Genomic DNA, 18,008 nt, shown 5'->3' on the forward strand with positions numbered 1-18,008 from the left:
TTATTGACAAGTTTGATTCCAGTTTTGCTACTTTGGTTCTGTGGGGAGCTCCAGCTAGGACTGTATTTCACACTTAATGGCTGAAAGCTTGAAAGGTCTCAGGTTTACCATAGGAAAAATATCAAGAGTGTTTAACCACAAGTCTTCTTGGAATAATTTTTCTGACAACAGTCTTCTTCTTTTCTTTCCATGTATCTGCAGGTCTCTCATGACTTTGCAATCAATTTCAATGAAGACAACCCAGAATGTGCAGGTAAGACATTAGGACAGACTGCCATAGTTTTTCTGTGTGCAAAATGTGATTGCATTTTTTATTGTATCACCTGAGTATTATTCAAAGTTGTTTTTTTTAAAGAAGGCAGCTAGGATTTTGGGACCTGACAGGCTCCAAACCATCGAGCTTAGCTTTAGAAATCTTGGAAAGTGCCATACATTAATTTCCTGAAAAGTAGGTCCCTTGGTGGACATTGAGCACTCGGACTTCCTGAAATCACTGGCATTTCTGAGAACCAAAGCTGTGTCTCCTAGACTAATTCAAAATCTTCAGCTACCTCAACATCATAGGTTGTGCAGCTAAGAAGGGCAGGATATGAAAAACCAGGCTGTGAAACTCTTTGATCAAAAATTCCCTCGGTTTAGAGACAGTTCTTTGACCAGACCTATAGCAATAGTAGCCTGCTGCAAGTCAAGGGCAGGGAAGCAGCTGAGGACTACTGTGGTGGAAAGAAACCTACTTTCCTGAGAGCAGGAGGCTGTTTTAACACAGAGTAAGATACTGGTGTGTTCTACCAACAGTCATTAATCCTTGGTAATCAGAGGCCAGATTCATGTTGCAGATGCTGCTGTATGTCTTGTATTTGTAAGTGAGGTCTGCAGTGATTGGTGCTGTCTTTCTAAAGTCTCCTGCCACAATTCACACATTTTTTAAAAGACAAGAACAGGAGAATAACCTCTAAACAGAGAAGCAGTTGAGAGTTTTGCTCGGGCGATCGTTGCTGTCTACAATTCACAGATTGTTATTCTCCCTTATCCTTCTGCTTCCATCCAAGTACTGAACTGGGTATTTCAAAATGCTCTTCCTGTTCAAATTTTCTAGCTTCTCCTTTCAGCCCTTCTCAGGCTTATTAGTGGCTTTCTTTCAGGCATGGGCAGCAAATAAGTTCAAGATGAGAACTAAGATGCAAAGAAATGAAGTGAGGAAAAGAGAGGACAAGCAATCCAAGGGAAAGAGACATTAAAAGAATTCAGAGTTCACGCATCTTAAATGCAAGACCTGTTTTTGGTTCAGTGGGCATTCCTGCTTTGTTGTTGCACTTGAATTGTTGGACTGCCCCAGCCTTTGCAGGTCACATGCTTGAAATGCAATTGGGCATAAGTCCTACAGCTGCTTGATATGCTCACACAGCTTTTTACATTGCTTTTAAGGAGTCCAAAGAAGCAGAAGTTACATGTATGCATCTAGAAGTGCCTGTAAGCTTGTAAACCAGCTTGATGTTGATACTTCAGTCACACTGTTGGTGTGGGGATGGGGTGGGGAAGCAAAAGAGACCTCAGAATTCTGTCTGGACCATCATATTTTATAATATGTTATTTAGACAGTTAACAGTGGTCAGCATTAGGTGATAACATATTTATGCATGTGGTGTTCAAATAGAGCTTTGTTTCTCAGTCTAAATGCGGAATATTTGTGACCCTCTGCAAACTAGAGAAAAGCTGTAGCAGTCCATGCAAAGAATACTTATTTTTATTTCCCCCCCCACCCCTTTTGCTGCTTCTTTTGAGTTCAAGGCTAATTCTTTTACCACACTGGCATTCTTATATAATGTTTTTTATTGATGGAAAAGGCTGCCACATCTAGGTGATGCCAGCAGCAACGTTCAGACAGACAAACCCTCTGCAAGCAAGAGATTTACTATCCAAACCACACTATGTATGCAAAATTAAATGTAACAATGGAAATGAAAGAGGGTAAAAAAAGAAAGGAAGGAGCTGTTTTATGAGACTTGGCTTGTGTCACTTAATAATTTAAACTTTATTCGTATCTTTGCTTAAAACTCAGTTATCTGATAAGTTAGCCCCTCACCTGAAAGGAGTTCTAGGCCTCGGAAAACATAAAAAAATGGTTGCAGCATGAAAGAATGCCAGAGAAGACATTTTGCAGCATTTGCACCTGTATCTGCAAGATATAAAAAGCACTTGTTTGTCTTAAATGATACCTTTTTAAATAATATCCATCTAGGTGAAAGCAAGAAAAAGAGACAAACCAGAAAATACGTTGCTTAGTCATTTGCTGCAGCTTGCTCATCTGCCTGTCATGGGTGTTTGATTAGTTCCTACCACCAGTTGTTCAGTTGTTCTGTGATGTTCTCTAGATGCTCTCACTGGATTAGGTGGCACAGGGAGCACTAACACCAGCACGTCACATGGAGAAAAGATGCAAGAGTGACAAGGAGATAAAGTGCTTAGTGATTACACTTTTTTACCTTGTACTATCTAGCATACTTGCCAGAAAATAAAGTTAAATTGCTTAAGAGTATCTTGTTTTAAACAAAGAAACAGCAGCTGGATGCAATATAAAAAGCATGTGTCTATTTTGCCTTTGAAGAATGAAATCCTTTTCTCTGTGGAAGTAGAGCTTTTGTTGGCACAAAGTAGTGTGAAGCATCACTCTACATACAGGGACTGTATATTAAGATGAAGAGCACTGGAATTGATAAAATATGGATATCTTCACCTGTTATCATTTCCATTCTTGAAAATTTTGGTCTTTATAGTCTTATATTTAGTATATTTATAGTAGATTACTTTTATAGTCTTATAATTAATACTTAGTTTATTATCTGAGGAAGAAAGTAGGCAACAACCTCTAGTCTGAATGAATGTTTCTACACATCTGTTTTAAACCCATATATCTATCCATACACTGTATTTCATTGGAGATGCTGAAAGTGGATTCCAAATAAAAGTGGAAAGGTTGAATTGGGAAAAAAAATGCACATTGACTCTGTTTAAAAGACAGGAGTACAAGAACAGCAAGCTACAAAGTAATCCACTCACATACCCTGTTCAGTTGGGATTGGATGGACAGTAGATATTTCTAAAATGTATTAATCTGGGAAAGCAAATTTAAAAATTGTGTCTATAGAACATGTCTCTTTCTAAGGTGAGGGCAACTTTTTGACATTAACAACACTAAATCTCTGTGGAATGCAGGGAGTAAGGTTTATCTTACACAATTTTACTGCGTAAGAATAGAAGTACAGTGTATCTTGTCATCATCTTAGGGAAGATTTATGAGAATTTCTTGCAAGATCATTAAGTATATGTAATGAAATCCTTAGCAAGTTTAAAATTGGGAGCTAACAAAAGGTCAGTTTTGCAACATGCAATTTAGTCACTGGAATTACCAAGGGAAATTTTGTAACACTACTTTACATTTCAGCCAATCACAGCTATAATTGGAGCAAGTTCTTTTGTCTGTTGGCACTGCAATGGGAAAATATATATGTATCTGTCTCTAAAGAGAGAAGACTGTTCTCCACCACTTTTTAATAGGAATATATATGTGTCATTGTAAAACAATTACAACTCCCTGTAATTTGTTAGTAACCACTCTGCACCTATCTATCCTGTAAATTTGGTTGAGTAAAAAATCTCATGAGTGAGCGAGCTTCAGTGCAAACTGAAACTGGCTTAGGATCTTACCGAAGTAATTTCATTCTTCAGCATCCTTTGTAAAGCTTTCAGTCTATCGCTTTCTTTCCAACATTAGACCTCTAATCCTTTAGGTCTGGTAAACTGGGACTTCTGAATGGGGAGGCTAATGTGCATCACTTCAAGAAATCCTTCTTCTCAATGACTGAAAATACCTATTTCCATTCTGTGATCTGTCAAGTGTGTCAGCAGAAGTCTTTGCTCCCTGGTCTGACTATATATCTTGAAATGAAAAAGCCAAAAATAGCTCTCCATCAAAATTTCTCAGCTAAAGCTCATTTTTCTGTAGGCTGCAAAGCATCCTGCTGTTTCTTCCAAGATTTCACAGCTTTTGGTCATAGTCAAATTCAACCTGTGAGCGAGTATGCAAATTAACCCTGAAAAATTATTTTCTTAGCACAGGGGAGTCAGGTATTTGAAAAGATGTTTGGATTCCTTAACAGCTTTAGCACATAAGTACAAAGGACAAATTTGTTGGCAACTGCCATGATAAACAAAAATATTTCTCTGAAGAGGGGAAAGAAGTGTTGAAGTGTTTCTTAATGTGTGTCTAGCCTTTCAGCATGAATCTTAGCTGGTGATCAGGAAGTCATCACATATTAAACCAAGAAGATGGAAGCTATCGCATTGCAAGCTCATACATGAAAAATAGACATTAAAAGCTGCTGGGAAGGAGAAGCATGGTGTAATGAATTACATATTACAAACTAGATTCAAGGCACCTACAGACAGCTTCCTGGAAATTATCTGAATTTTCTAGTCCTTGCTAATCATGTAATTTTTTTTTTTTGTTCTTTAAGAAGCCACCTTTCATTTACATTTAAAACAAACTTGATATTGGCAATATGCTCCACTTTTGTCTTTTGTGTGGTTTTTCATGCCAGGAATACAAGGTGTTGTGGAAGCTTATCAGAGCTGCCTTCCCAAGCTGCAGCTGTACGGACCGACAAACATTGCTCCCATCATCCAGAAAGTGGCAAAATCTGCATCAGAGGAGACCAACACCAAGGAGGCCTCGGTAAGGGAAAAAAAGCTGTGTTTGCCTTTTTTTCTTGTCTTACGATGGATCTCTCATAGGCCATCAAAACAAGACCTTTTAATGCAGATTGTGCCTTCACAGTTTTTATTAACTGCCTTCACAGTAGGCAGGTTAAACCTGTGTCAGCTGGAACAGTGTATCCAAGCTTTATAGCTTCTATTGCCACAACTTTAAACTCTTCCCCCACTGACCTATTTCCTGCTTTTAGGGCTGTTTTACTGTAGCACACCCAGTTCTTCACTGTGGAGATAGAAATGGCACTACTAAGGTTAAAAAATTGAGCATCAAAGCCCTAAAAGTCTTGGCTGTACCAAGAGATGAGTTCAAATGATTCCCTACTCAGACTACCCAATTTCATGTCTCCTGCAGAGGTTGCACTAAAATTTTTCTGTTCACCTAGGGGATTTTTTCCAACCATTCATTTGAAAACGGTAAGGATACAGTTTTCAGCTTGTTATTACTGATGAAGTAATCTGTGCCTTTTAGAAACCAGAAGACAAGTCTGTTAGCCTGCACCTGATAAAAATCCCAGGACAGGTTTCTTGGGCTAAAAGACTTACACATAGATCACATTTCAAATGTACATCTTTGAGATGCATTAGGTTTATTTTGATCCTGCCTTGAAGACAGAATGGGAGAAAGGGAGGACAAGAGAATTGGAGGGAATATGTGAGCGAGTAGGTCTGAACCCTTTGCAAGAGAAGTGCTGTGGGAGTGAAGGATGTAAGAGAGACATTGTGTACTGCAGCAAGAAAAGTGCCTATGTATAGAACAGAATAGAACTGTGCATTGCTATGTGTCTCATCACCAGGCCTGGAGCTTTCTCTAAGTTTTCTTCATGTGTTGGGCCTTTTTAAAGTCCTATTAGGGCAACAGTTCCCAAATATTTCTGTTCATGAGTCTGGGCTTCTGACTGATATTTACAAGAGCATGTAGTGACAGAACAAAGGGTAATGGCTTCAAACTGAAAGAGGGCAACTTTAGATTAGATATTAGAAAAAAAAATTCTTCACTGTGAGAGTGGTGAGGCACTGAAACAGGTTGACTGGAGAAGCTAAGGATACCCCATCCCTGGAAGTTCAAGGACAGATTGGATGGAGCTCTGAGCAACCTGGTCTAGTGGAAGGTGTCCCTGCCTCATCATCTGTTGGGCCTAGATGATCTTTAAGCTCCCTTCCAATCCAAACCACTCTATGATTGTATGATTGTTATTCCACTGTTGTTTCCAGAACCTTGATAGTATTTAGGGTCTCAGTCCTAAAATGCGGAATTGCTATGTTTGAATTTCCATACCCACCTAATCCTGAGGTGGCTCACTCTGTTCCCAGTGCTGCTTCTGATCTAATATGCCATACTGAATAAGTTCCTTCATTCTTCTATACCTAAGCTTCCCCCTTTCTGTCTGAAAAACAATTTATAGCATGAATCTTCAAGATGAAGTTTTCTCCCTGCATGTTTTGTTTTAGTCATAGTAGGACAGTGTGATCAGATCACTTTGAGTTTATACAGCTGTATATACATAAACATTATTGATATTTAATGTGTTGGTATTGCTCATGCAGAGTGACCAAATTCTATGATTTGTTCATTTTTCCTATTAATGCACATGTGTTAAACAACTCCAGCTGCCTAACAATTCATAAAGGATCCAAGTAAGGGCCACTCTTCACCTTTACCGAGTGAAAATATGTCACAGCTGATGATCCCAGTTCAGTGGGTTTTGGAGACTTGGGAGAGAAATGACAAGCTCACCAAATTGCTTGCTGTCCTCTGGAGAATGAGAAAACCTCTCTTTGGGGCTCTGTATGAAGAGCATGAAGATGGATACATTCCTGCCTTGCTCTCCTCAGGAACCCCATTACTCTGCAGAGCGCAGCAGACCTGCCATGGTGTGGTGCTTCCCCCACAGGCAGCAGTGGGTCAGCCCCCAGTTTGCAGACACCTGCACCCACCCCTCTTGCCTGTTAGCAAAGCTCCTCTGCGGAGAGCTGTCATAACCCCCTGACAGATCTGCTACAGGCCTGTAACGCTCCAGTGGCCCATTCCTCCCTGCCTCCCACTGGTTCCCAAAGGGAAAAAAGGTAAATGGAAACTGTCTGATTGCGCAGCAGATGGAAGATAGAGCTAGTGAAGATCTCAGGACTATTCCAGACTTCCCAGCCCAAGATCTGACTCTCCCAGCCCTAGCAGCTAGACACCCCCTTTTCTACACTGGGATCTTTGGCTCTCTCCAGCTCCTGGAAATTACCTGAACCAGAGCTAAATTCCAGAAGAGGAGAAATTAGTTGCTGAGGAGTTTGGGATGAAAAATTCTATATAGTCAATATAAAGGCTCTTTTCTCTTTAAAAAGGTCCATGAGTGAGTTACCAGAAACATTTTTATACTGCAAAAGTTTAAGCAGCTTTGGACTATTAACTAATGACATAATTTTTCATTTCTTGTCCAACAACTTCAGCAATATTTCATCTTGCTGATCCTGACGGATGGTGTCATCACAGACATGGCTGACACCAGAGAGGCCATTGTCCACGCCTCTCACCTCCCCATGTCAGTCATCATCGTCGGGGTGGGCAACGCTGATTTTAGTGACATGCAGATGCTGGATGGTGACGATGGCATCCTGAGGTCTCCCAAGGGCGAGCCTGTGCTTCGAGACATTGTCCAGTTTGTGCCATTTAGGAACTTCAAACATGTAAGCTGATTTTTCCATCCTTGCTACAGAAGTGTGGATGTGTATAGTGAATGATTCACAGGGCTGGGCTTAACTTTACATATGCATGAGGTGTTGAGTAAGTCTATGGCATTATTGTGTCAGAAATAGTGAAAAAAAGGAATCAGAATGCAATGTGCTCCATTAGTGAGTTGGTGAGGGTGGGGAAGGAAGAGATGAGGCAGAATACATGTGCTTTTTGTGGTGCCAGTCCTTGCTTCCACTTTCTCCCTGCTTTAATTTGGTTACCCTCCCTGTCAAATTTTTCATGGTGTCTCTTCTTCATTCTCTTTTGCATCTGTTCTATTAGGACTACTGTGCTCTGCTTTCCCTTCCTTCATTTCCACAGGCAGATGAATGGCTGTGAATTTGTCCTCACAGTGTTCCCTAGGAGGCTGTTTCCTTATTGAAGTTAGCTCCCTGAGTTCTCAAATGCAAGGTTATCCACCCACAGCATCCTGGTTGCCTCCAAACCCTTTCCCAAATTCTGTACAAGAACAAAGCCAAGAAAGTGGCATTACTGAAAGCTTCCCTCTGCCCTCAGCCAGCTGTTCCTGACTGAAGCCAGTGTGATGTAGAAGACACTTTGTAGTAAAGGAGGGAACAGAACCAGCATTAAATTGACAAATCTAAAGTAAAGCTTTGGTCATGCACTTTCTCAGTCACCTGCCTTACATTGCATCATCTGTTCCAGGGACTTTTCAGCAGCAGGGTAGGGACAGTGTTCACCAGCAGAAGGGGCTTTCCCACACACAGAGGGGTTTTTCGGAGCCCTTTTCCTCCATATGGAGGCATTCATTATGTTCGTCTGCAATGCTGATCACATTCCTTTCCTTCCATTTTTACATCTTTCTCTCCCTTCTTTCCTCTCACTTCTGTTACATTTACATGGTTCTCCAGGCTGGTTTTTTGTTCTGTCTAGGAAGGATATCCTCAGTATTTGATTTTAAAATTTCTTTACCTCAGAGTGCAACTGACTCATTCTCCTCATGAGATTGCTCTTTTCAGTCTGCTCCCATACACTAGAGATCCTTAGATTTGGATATGTCACAGCCAAAATCTCAGCTCTGGGCTAGTTTTGATCTGCATATGGGTTCACACCGCTTACATTTCTTTTTTAGTTTAGCTTCTCTTTTAGTTTTTCTGGGCTTTTTGTCACCACAAGAGCTTTTTTTTCCTGTTCGTTACTTCCAAAATACCTTCATTTTCCTCTTTGCAAGAGTAGTTCTTTTTTCTCATTTCAAAATCCAATTTTGCAATATTTGTCTTAGATCTAGACGCACTTCTTACTTTCAAAAACTCTACTGAGGAGCAAGAGAAACAAACTTGTTCCTCTTTTTCTTCTAGCTTTATGTAAACAATGGATGCAGACAGGAGGGAAAACTCACCTTACGCTATTAGTTTGGTGAGACCATGCCAAATAGCTGCAGATTGACTACAGAGTTGTAGATACACACATTTCTGTGCTGACAGTGGCACACAGCCACCTACCTGCTGAAACAAAGTATGAGCACGACCACCTCATAACTTGTGGTTCCTTCAGCAGATAATCACAAGTGCATAGTCCTGCACCGTAGTCACTGGAAAAGTGTCCAGAGCTGAGTTATTTATGGGTTAGTGGGAGAGCTACTTTTAACTAGGTGAAAACATGTTTCTGCAAAGGAACTGGCAGAGCCAGCTACATTTGTTATTTTTAGTTTCACTTTGTATTTTATAATAAAGCTAAAATCATCCTGGATTTAATAGATTAACGCTGACAGTTGCAGTTCTGGGCTCTAAATATATTGTGCCCCTGGTGTTAACTTGTGACTGTATCTGTAGCATTGTTATTGCCAGCATTGGTCAAATGACAAGCATATATCTTTTTAGCTGATTTAGATTAACTTCCCCAGTACTGGGAGAGGAAAGCAATCTTAATGTATATTTCTTGTTAAACAGTGATATTTTTTTCCCTCTTTCAGTAGCAAAGATAATATAGGTACAGAGATAGATTTGTATTTGCTCTATCAGAAAAGTCAAAATATCTTATGCAACCTGATATTTAGTCTGTTTATTGTGATCTTTCAGCTTTTCAACAAATGTCAGTGTAACAGATGAGTGCTCATAAAAATAGCCACTTCTGGTTTAATTTCTTTATTGTCATATCCTAAATAATCTCTCTCTATCAACAAAGTGACATTCACATCTTCCTTGCTTACTTAGCACAAACAAAAGACCATACATCAACTAGTGAAATAATTTTTCATGGGAGAAGTGAGTGTGATGTTTTGATTCAAACTTATTTTTCCCCACAGAGGAAATGCAGATTTTACACATTTGGGAGATTTTTGTCAGATCAGTTCTGACCAAGCATAAGAATTTACATACATCAGCATATAACTTTTGACAGCTTTAAGCAAAATATATATTTAGGCAAAAATCCCATTCCTTTTGTCAATGTACCTTGTGTTAATTTATTAAGTAGAAAAAGAAGTTGAAGGATCTTTTTAGAAAGATTAAAAATCAAATTGTGTAAGGTTTATAGGTTTTTCTGATAAATCCAGTATTTGTTTGTTCCTAAATCCATATTATATCAATTAATGACAGGAGAGGTGAAAATGTTGTGTGAGCATTTATTTTTCGTTTTGCTGGAAGAGTAAACCAAAATTCCCTTGTAGTCAACCCAAGCAATATTTTTTTTTCATTACCTCTATGCTCAGGTCAGCTTGGAACTCAAAATCTCGTATCTATACAAAGAGATCAAAAATAATCTGTGCAAAACCCTCCGCTTTGAGAAAATGGAAGGCGGGGAGAAAGAAGTTGTAAAAATAATCTATAGAACAAATCCCTTTTATTTTGTAAGTTTGACTTCAGAGAAGGTTTTGAGCCTGCACAGCACTCATGCAGGCATTCAACACATTTCAATTAGTTACTCACATACCTAAAATCTTATACTCACTTCAATATTTTACTGGCTTAAGACTCAGTGTAGACAGCAGGCTCTGTTATAGGGGTTTAATCTCCTACGCAATGTAGTGCATCAGAAGTACTTCAGTAAAACATCTAAGCTCTTTCTCTCTCTTTAAGGAATATCTTTGAAGCCATCAAAATAATAATAGCAACTGTAGTGACTCTTGGCAAATCCTGTAGTTGTAGAGGTTTGATAAAATCAAGGTAACCATTAGTGCTTAAAAAAAATTTCCCATTGTATAGTGGGTGACATATGCCATTCACTAAAGGTGAAAACAAAGGAAACATACTTTCCCTGAACCTAAGTGATTTTTTTTCTCTCTGTAATCATCACCACCCCAGTAATGTGAGTGTCCTTCACCTGGAACTGTAGAACAGTGATGTTCTGTCACTGAAATGTAGTTGAAGAAAATCACCTGCCTCAATCCATTCACAGTCATATTGTAAGAGATTAAATTCTCTGCCTTGGGGATGTATGATGTATTTACTGGGCACAAATCTGATGCCACGGATAGATTGTATTCCATTCTGCATTGTATTTAATCATAAAGGTTAACAGCTCTGACTTAGTAACACATACATCACAAAGGAGTGTGGAAAGCACAGCTCATAACCACTGCAAGGAGCAATGTTTTGCACTGTGCATTGTAGTTAAAGGTTAAGCACTGAGAAGCCCTATGGCTTTTGTAGTACTGTCTTTTGTAGTACACACCAATTATGGAATCATAGGGGATCATTTTCCTGCTGCTGAGTGATCTAATTGTTGTGTTTTAGCTATTAATTGAGAACTATTCATCTTGAGGTGCTTATTGCTAGGATGCTCTTCAAGCAGTTAAATAGTGGAGAAAATCATTAATTATGATAATACAGTAAATACAGATAATACAGTAAATCATTAATTTGATGTCCCATCTGTGGTAAAGACCCAGCAAAGGTAATCCTTACACAACACTGATGAACTGGGTCTGTGTTTCAGCTTAAAAGTTACTGACTGTAATTCTCACTTAAACAAATGCTGCTTTGCACCATCTGAAATGAGAGTGCTTCACCACCACAAAAAGTATGTAAGTTACAGGTGGTCCAAATCATCAGAGAGGAAACCCACCCCAACCCTGGTTTTGGGATGTTCCCTGCTGGAAAGAGCCCCAGGACCAAGAGACATCACTGGCATGATGAAACTCAGTAAAGCAACAGTTGCCCATGCCCATGCACAGAGTCAAGCCAGCTACCCCAGGACAACCCTGTGTGGAGCCACATATTGTCTGTGAGCCTGTGGGCACAGTAAATATTTTAGCTTAAACCTCAATGAAAGGCTTTTCAGTTGAGGACTCCTCAAGTGGCAGTGATTTAGCTGTGCATCTGAGCCCTGACAGAGCCTGTTCTGAAAGGCTGACCCTTCGTTCAGGAGGAATGGATGTGGTGTCAGAAGAGGGAAGTGGCAGAGGGAGGATGATGCACAGCAGTGGGTGCTGTTGGCCCAGTGTTCTGACATGTCAATCACACGGATCCAGAGAAGCTGATGGCCAGTGCTCCTGCCCAGCATTTTTAAAGACAGAGCAGAGTGAAGTTTCCTGATTGCTACGGCTCGTGTGTGCAGTGCTGGCCCAAGGTTCTTCCCCCACTTCCTGTTTTTACCTCTGTGTAGGGTTGTATTTTTGGTAAGATAGCACAGAGGCAGGCTAAGGTATGTACAGCTTTGATAGACTGGGAAGGAGATTTAAAAAACAGTAATTTTCAATAACATTGTAGAAATAAGCCATTTGTATGATTCCAAGGGGTATTTTCTGATTGTTTTAGCTGGAACTAGATGAACTTTAAGGTCCCTTCCAACCCAAATCATTCCATGGTTCTATAAAACAAGTTTAGGCAAGAACAGGGCAACTCTGTAAAACCATGCATTTCACTTTTCAGGATTAAAATAAATGGGTTCTGTTACTGTGTAACACCTTAGAACAGTTGCTGCACTGTCACACAAAGTATGCTCTATGCTTTGCCAGTTTGTTCACGCAGAAATGTTCCAGGCTTTTTTGCCTGCACAAGTAGTTTGGTATAAATGTCACAGTAGGGAAACAGCAGTTCATTTTATTTGTTGCTAATCCCATACGTGAGTCAAAATACAGAAATACCAAAAAAAAAAAAAAAAAAAAAAAGAAAAAGAAAAAAAAATTCTGTGTCTGATTTTGCTAGCATTATCTTTGTATTTGCAGTATTATAACATTTGATACTGGAATTTCTAATAGCCTGGTGTTTTCGTCACCCTTGGATTAGCGTGCCTACAAATAGTTTACCATTTACATTCTATCTAAACCAAATCTTTAAACTCTGTAAGGATAAGGATGCCACCCCATGAAACAGAAGAGGTCAAAAAACAGTCAATACAACTGCTTTGTGACATGGTAGTTTTGAAACCTGGCTGATAACACAACAGACAGTAAGGAGGAAAGTGTTCATTAATTTGGGAAAAAGTACTTGGTGTGCAGAAGAAATGTGATCCAGCCACCAGTTGAGTTCCCATGCATCATCTCATCTGCAGTCTGCGTTCTCTGGAGATAAACACATCAGTTTAAACCTCTCAAAATGACATTTAAGTATTTGCATTTTTACTGCATTTTGGGCTCAAAGGGAACATGGCCAAGCAGGCTGGCTCCGGAGGACTTGGAACCAGCTCTCCCCAAACATTCGAAACAATCTAATCTAAAACATGGGGCAAGAGTGTGCATGGGAGAACAGGAGTCCAGTTTTGTCACTGCTGAATTCAGGGGCTGAGGAATATCCATGCAGCACACACAGGTACTGGTTGCCCACAAAATGTCCACAGGCCCCTCTGCTTAAAATGAAGCAATGTCAGGGTGTGAGGCAGTAACTCTGTGTGGTTGATGGAGGGCAGGGTTTCTCACTGCACCTCCCTGCCTGGGGTGAAAGCCACTGGCCATCTCTATATCCATCTCTATATCCATCTCTACCTTTCAGGGTCATCAGTTCTTAAGTCTGATTGACACCTGCCATTTTTACATTGCAGGAAGAGCTTTAAAGCCTCCACCAAGCCTAGGATTGAAGCTTTCTTGTAACTATGGTTTAATTCCAATAACAACAAAGTATTTTTTATTGAATTAAAAACTTTCCCAGCCATTAAAACACCATGCCAGATTCTGAAGAGCAGAATGGTGATGAAGGCCTCCCTTTTATAGTGTTGTCCTTTCATGTTCAGCTAGAAGCTCTGCAGGATTCCTTGCTGAACACTGATGAATGAAGTCTTTGCAGCCTTTTATTGTGATATGGTGCTCTCCCAGAGTGCAGGGAAGTTTAGTTACCCTGAACTTAAAACAGTCCAAATGGACCTGAAGTCACACAGAGCACTTCTGGCTTTAGTGTACTTTTAGGCAGCTACAGCTTCATACCTAAACTGACTCATAAAGTGAGTTTCCAGCAATAGTATGATTCACTTTGAGTCTTTTTTGCCTTCCATTTCTGTACCATACTTCCTCCCTTGATCTCATGGCACCAATGCCTCTAAAACCCATGGCACTTGTAGGAGAGAGCCAGGTTAACGCTTGTGTTTTCTACCATTTCCTGCAGGCATCCCCAGCTGCTCTAGCAAAAAGCGTTTTGGCTGAAGTTCCAAACCAAGTCGTGGACTATTACAATGGCAAAGGGATAAAACCAAAATGTGTGTCAGAGTACGAGTCTTCCAGGACACTAGCTCCATGAACCTGCCTGCACTCTTTTACAAAATTAAAAAAGAAAAATGCTACTGTCTACAACTACTGTATTTAAAAAAAAAATGAAACAAAAAAATAGCACGTTTTGGTGATTTTTAACTAAAATAACCTTTTTTTTTTTTTTGCATGTGTAGCCTAAGGGCTTAAATCTGTTAAGCGGTCGTATTGTTGAAAACTTTTTATGAGAAAAAAAATCCAGAAAAAAAAAAGTGAACTCTTTACATTACAGCATGTTGCCTTGAAATAAAAAGTTATCTGTATCTGGTTTTTATACAGGTTTGTTGAAATTTTGCTAAATTTCTTATATTTACACTGTAAAGCATTTTGAAATATTTATTGAGAGTCGATAGCCAAAATGTCTTTGGTTTAATCTGCTATGAACTGAGAGATTTTTCAAAATGGCAGATGCATGAACTGTATTTTGCATGTTTAAAATAAAAACAACACAGTTTTGCAGTTGTCTTTATTTCTCTCTCTGCCAAAAGGCTGCCTGCTTTCAACTTCCATATTCCAAGGAAAGGGTAATGAAGTGTTTCAAGAGATACCTGACCTGAAGCATGGGCATTTCTAATGTTAGCACATTATAGCATGGGCACCAAACAAGCCCACTCAGTCTGTGGCCTGAGTAGTAACTTTTCCAAAGCCTGACAAACCCAGCTGTCACAAAGTGTTCCGACCATAGCTGTAAACAGATCTGGCTTGGAGAGCATGATCCATCAGGATTGCATGTCTTAAAACATGCCTACTTAATCCCAACAGTCTGGCTGGCTTTCAAACAGGATGTATTTTGGCTATCCAAATTTATAATTTCTTCTGTTTGGGAATTCTTACTTTGTTTCATTTGTGTTTTTTAATCTCACATGCAGTATGTGTGTGGCACATTTTCCAAAAGAAATTTTGCACTGCCTGATTTTGTGACAAGCAGTCATTTGTAACTTCATCCTCACACAGATCACCTGTGTGTGATTGAAGAACTGGTTTTTTTTACCAAAAGAATATTGAAGCCACCTTTCTAAAAAAAAAAAAGAAAAAGAAGAAGACACACAAGAATGGAATGGTGGTGTATTGCACTTTGCATTGAAATATTTATGTATATAAATGAAGAAATTAGATCGATGTTACTTTTTGTGTTCGAATTTTGGCTGCTTCTTTTGCTAAAAAACAATTGTGAAGAATGGAGACTTGTTAGAAACTAAGGAGAAAATTTGACAAAAAGTAATCTGTGTGTGATTGTCCAAAAGGCACAGCTTTGGATGAGTTGTGCTCCCACTGACTTGAAAGCATTCTTGTTGCTAGTTCCTGAAGAAGCTGTTTGGGGCCAGTGCTGAATATTTCGGAAACCCTCCCCTGTGAGCAAGGGGTTTTGGTTTAGAAATACATATTTTTAAATGAGTTTGCTGCTAATGTAGTAGTCTAGCTCCCTGATTCTTCTTTAGAAGTAACTTCCATAGGATCAGCTTTGATTGATGATTTTGTACTCTTAAAGGAAGGCAGTGGGATAGCCAAGATGCATGGGGCTGTCTCCCCAGCACATTCAGTTCTGCCCCATCTCTATCCTGCACTGCCATCATTCACACTTGCTTGTAAAGATTTCTTCAGCGAATCAGACACTGAGCAGCAGCCACTATTACTTGGTCATGGGTATAAATTGTCTGGAGATGTCCAAATTGATAGATCTCAAATCCACATTTCCATGAAATGGCTGACTCTTCATTTGAGAGCTTACTCTGTCAGGCTGCACATCTCTCCCTGTGTGGGTGTATTTCATCCAGAAGCTACTGTGATCTCCCCTTACATGTCATACACCACTCTGCCAATGAATCTTAATTCTTACATACCACACCTCTAGTTTCTTATTCCCACTTCCCCCCCTATTTTCTTTCCTTCCCTATTCTCAGAAGGAGTGTTTTCTAGCTGTTAAAACACAGGACTGAAAAACCAATGGCTCCTTGTTCTTTTCTCCTCCAGTATCTCATTTTGTTTTCTTGGCCAAGTTTTTTAAATTTTCTGCACCTCAGATTTTTCATCTGTAAAATGAAGGTCACTGTCATGTATCATACATATCTCACAATAGTACTGGGGGCTTTAATACTTGAGAAGTGATTTGAGATCCTTCCTCAGAGGCATGATGGTGCTCTCGCCATCTAAAGAGTATTACATTACCCTGGGACCAGCATTTAGGGATGTAATGTGCAGTTGAGAAGTTCAGCCTTTTCTTTATCATTTGCCAGACTGAATAAAAAAAATAAAAGAAGAAAAGAAAGCTTTCAGCAAGAAAAATTAGGAATCACATAAATCGTTCTTCTGGTACATGTGATCTTTGACTAAACTGATTTTTGAAGTGTTTATGGTTACACAGAATGGGGCAGTTACAGCTCTTCATTACCAGAGGTGTTACAAGGTGCTTCTGTAATGTAGCATCATGGAAAATGCAGAAAGCAACAGGTTATTGTATGCTGAGCTATAAGAACCATCAGTCATTTTCATGTGTGTAGGTGGCCTATATAAGTGTCTCTAGAACCCCAGCTGCTGCAGATCTTTCTGTTTACTTTACACAAGCCTGATTATAAATGCTGTCTACTTAAAAACAAATCATTATCAGTGGTTGATATAAGTCAGCAATTCTGTAGCAGCCCTCAAGTATTTGGAAAGATACCTTCATGGTATTGAAAAATCAATTGGAGATCTTCAGTATGTACAGATCTCAGCATGTAAAACAAACACATAATAGTGTGGTGAGTTGGTGTAGGATGCACAGAAGACAAAACTGGCCATATGGTAAAAGCTTTCTAATGAGGCTTTGGATGTTACTTTCATTGCTCCAAGCCACTCTCTGCAATAAAATACTAGGGACTTTGTGCAGGGTAACATCATTAAGTATATGAATATATCTCTGAAATGGGGTATTTTTCTCCTATTTTATCTACTTAAGGTTTTAGCTAGGCCATTCTGCCTTTAGGCTGAACTGCCATCAATTTCTCCTGCAGATTTTTTAATGCAAATTTAAATTTCTAGTGCCTTTCAATGGATCATTTTAAATTCTGAAAACTCCTTTAAAATAAATTACATCTTGTCTTTTTGAGATAACCAATGATCTAAAATATATTCTCTGCCAACTACAACCCTGCCTTCCTTTTTATCTCAAATCCAATTCAAAACCCAAAAAAATCACAGAAAACTCAAAGAGATTCATAATCCCTATTAGCCCAAAACACATTAACATCTATAATTCTTGAGCCAGATACTGGGATGAGTTGTATTTTTAGTTTGTAAGGGAAACTAAGTCTCTAGAGGTTTTAAAAAGGACTAATACACTGCTAAGTGTTTATTACCCTAAGGTAAAACCATGGTGAACAATGTAGTGTTCTACTTTTTTTCTCTTTTTTTGATGGAAGGGTCTACAGGTATGAAAGGGAAATTATAATAATAGTATTACTTTAAAATATCTTTTCTCTTAGTCTCCAGATATCAAAGGCACATAACTTAAGACAGCTAAAGGGTTTACAGTTTGGTATCTTAGAGACCTGCTGTGGGTCGTGGGGAGCAGTGGTCTAAGCCAAGGCTTGCTGCAGGTTGCCAAGGTGATATTCCAACAAATACACAGGGAAGGCCCCAGTTCTGTGCAGATCTGCTTGACAGAAGCCCTGCAGCTCTGCAATATTCAACTGCATCCCTTGGGTTTACCCACACACCAAATACTGTGATAGAACAGCACGTGGCTAAAGTGAGCCTCATTATTGTATTGCCCTAGGGTCTTTGCTGGTGAGCTAAAGAGAGCTCCCTCCTTCAGTCTGGTTCTTGGCTGCTAACACAGGTCATGGCTAACTCCCAGAAAGAACTCAACTCATTATTCAGATTGACATTCCTCACCTGGGA

The 18,008-nt window shown here is 39.4% G+C and overlaps 1 protein-coding gene across 3 annotated transcripts in view; it reads left to right on the plus strand.

The window, feature by feature from the left end:
* Positions 1-14,598, plus strand: part of CPNE4 (copine 4) — a 230,188-nt gene extending 215,590 nt beyond the window's left edge. For all 3 annotated transcript variants that reach the window (XM_042043748.1, XM_042043746.1, XM_042043747.1), the window contains 4 exons: positions 202-253; positions 4,599-4,732; positions 7,210-7,446; positions 13,990-14,598. In XM_042043748.1, coding sequence (XP_041899682.1) covers positions 202-253; positions 4,599-4,732; positions 7,210-7,446; positions 13,990-14,121 — 555 coding nt within the window. In that variant the 3' untranslated portion in view covers positions 14,122-14,598. The remainder of the gene's footprint in view (positions 1-201; positions 254-4,598; positions 4,733-7,209; positions 7,447-13,989) is intronic.
* The last annotated feature ends 3,410 nt before the right edge of the window (positions 14,599-18,008 follow it).

This window comes from Corvus kubaryi, unplaced genomic scaffold, assembly GCF_017639235.1.
Source record: "Corvus kubaryi isolate FWS band 111438036 unplaced genomic scaffold, C.kubaryi_AGA036_p1.0 37398, whole genome shotgun sequence".
In the NCBI taxonomy this organism is placed as follows: domain Eukaryota; kingdom Metazoa; phylum Chordata; class Aves; order Passeriformes; family Corvidae; genus Corvus; species Corvus kubaryi.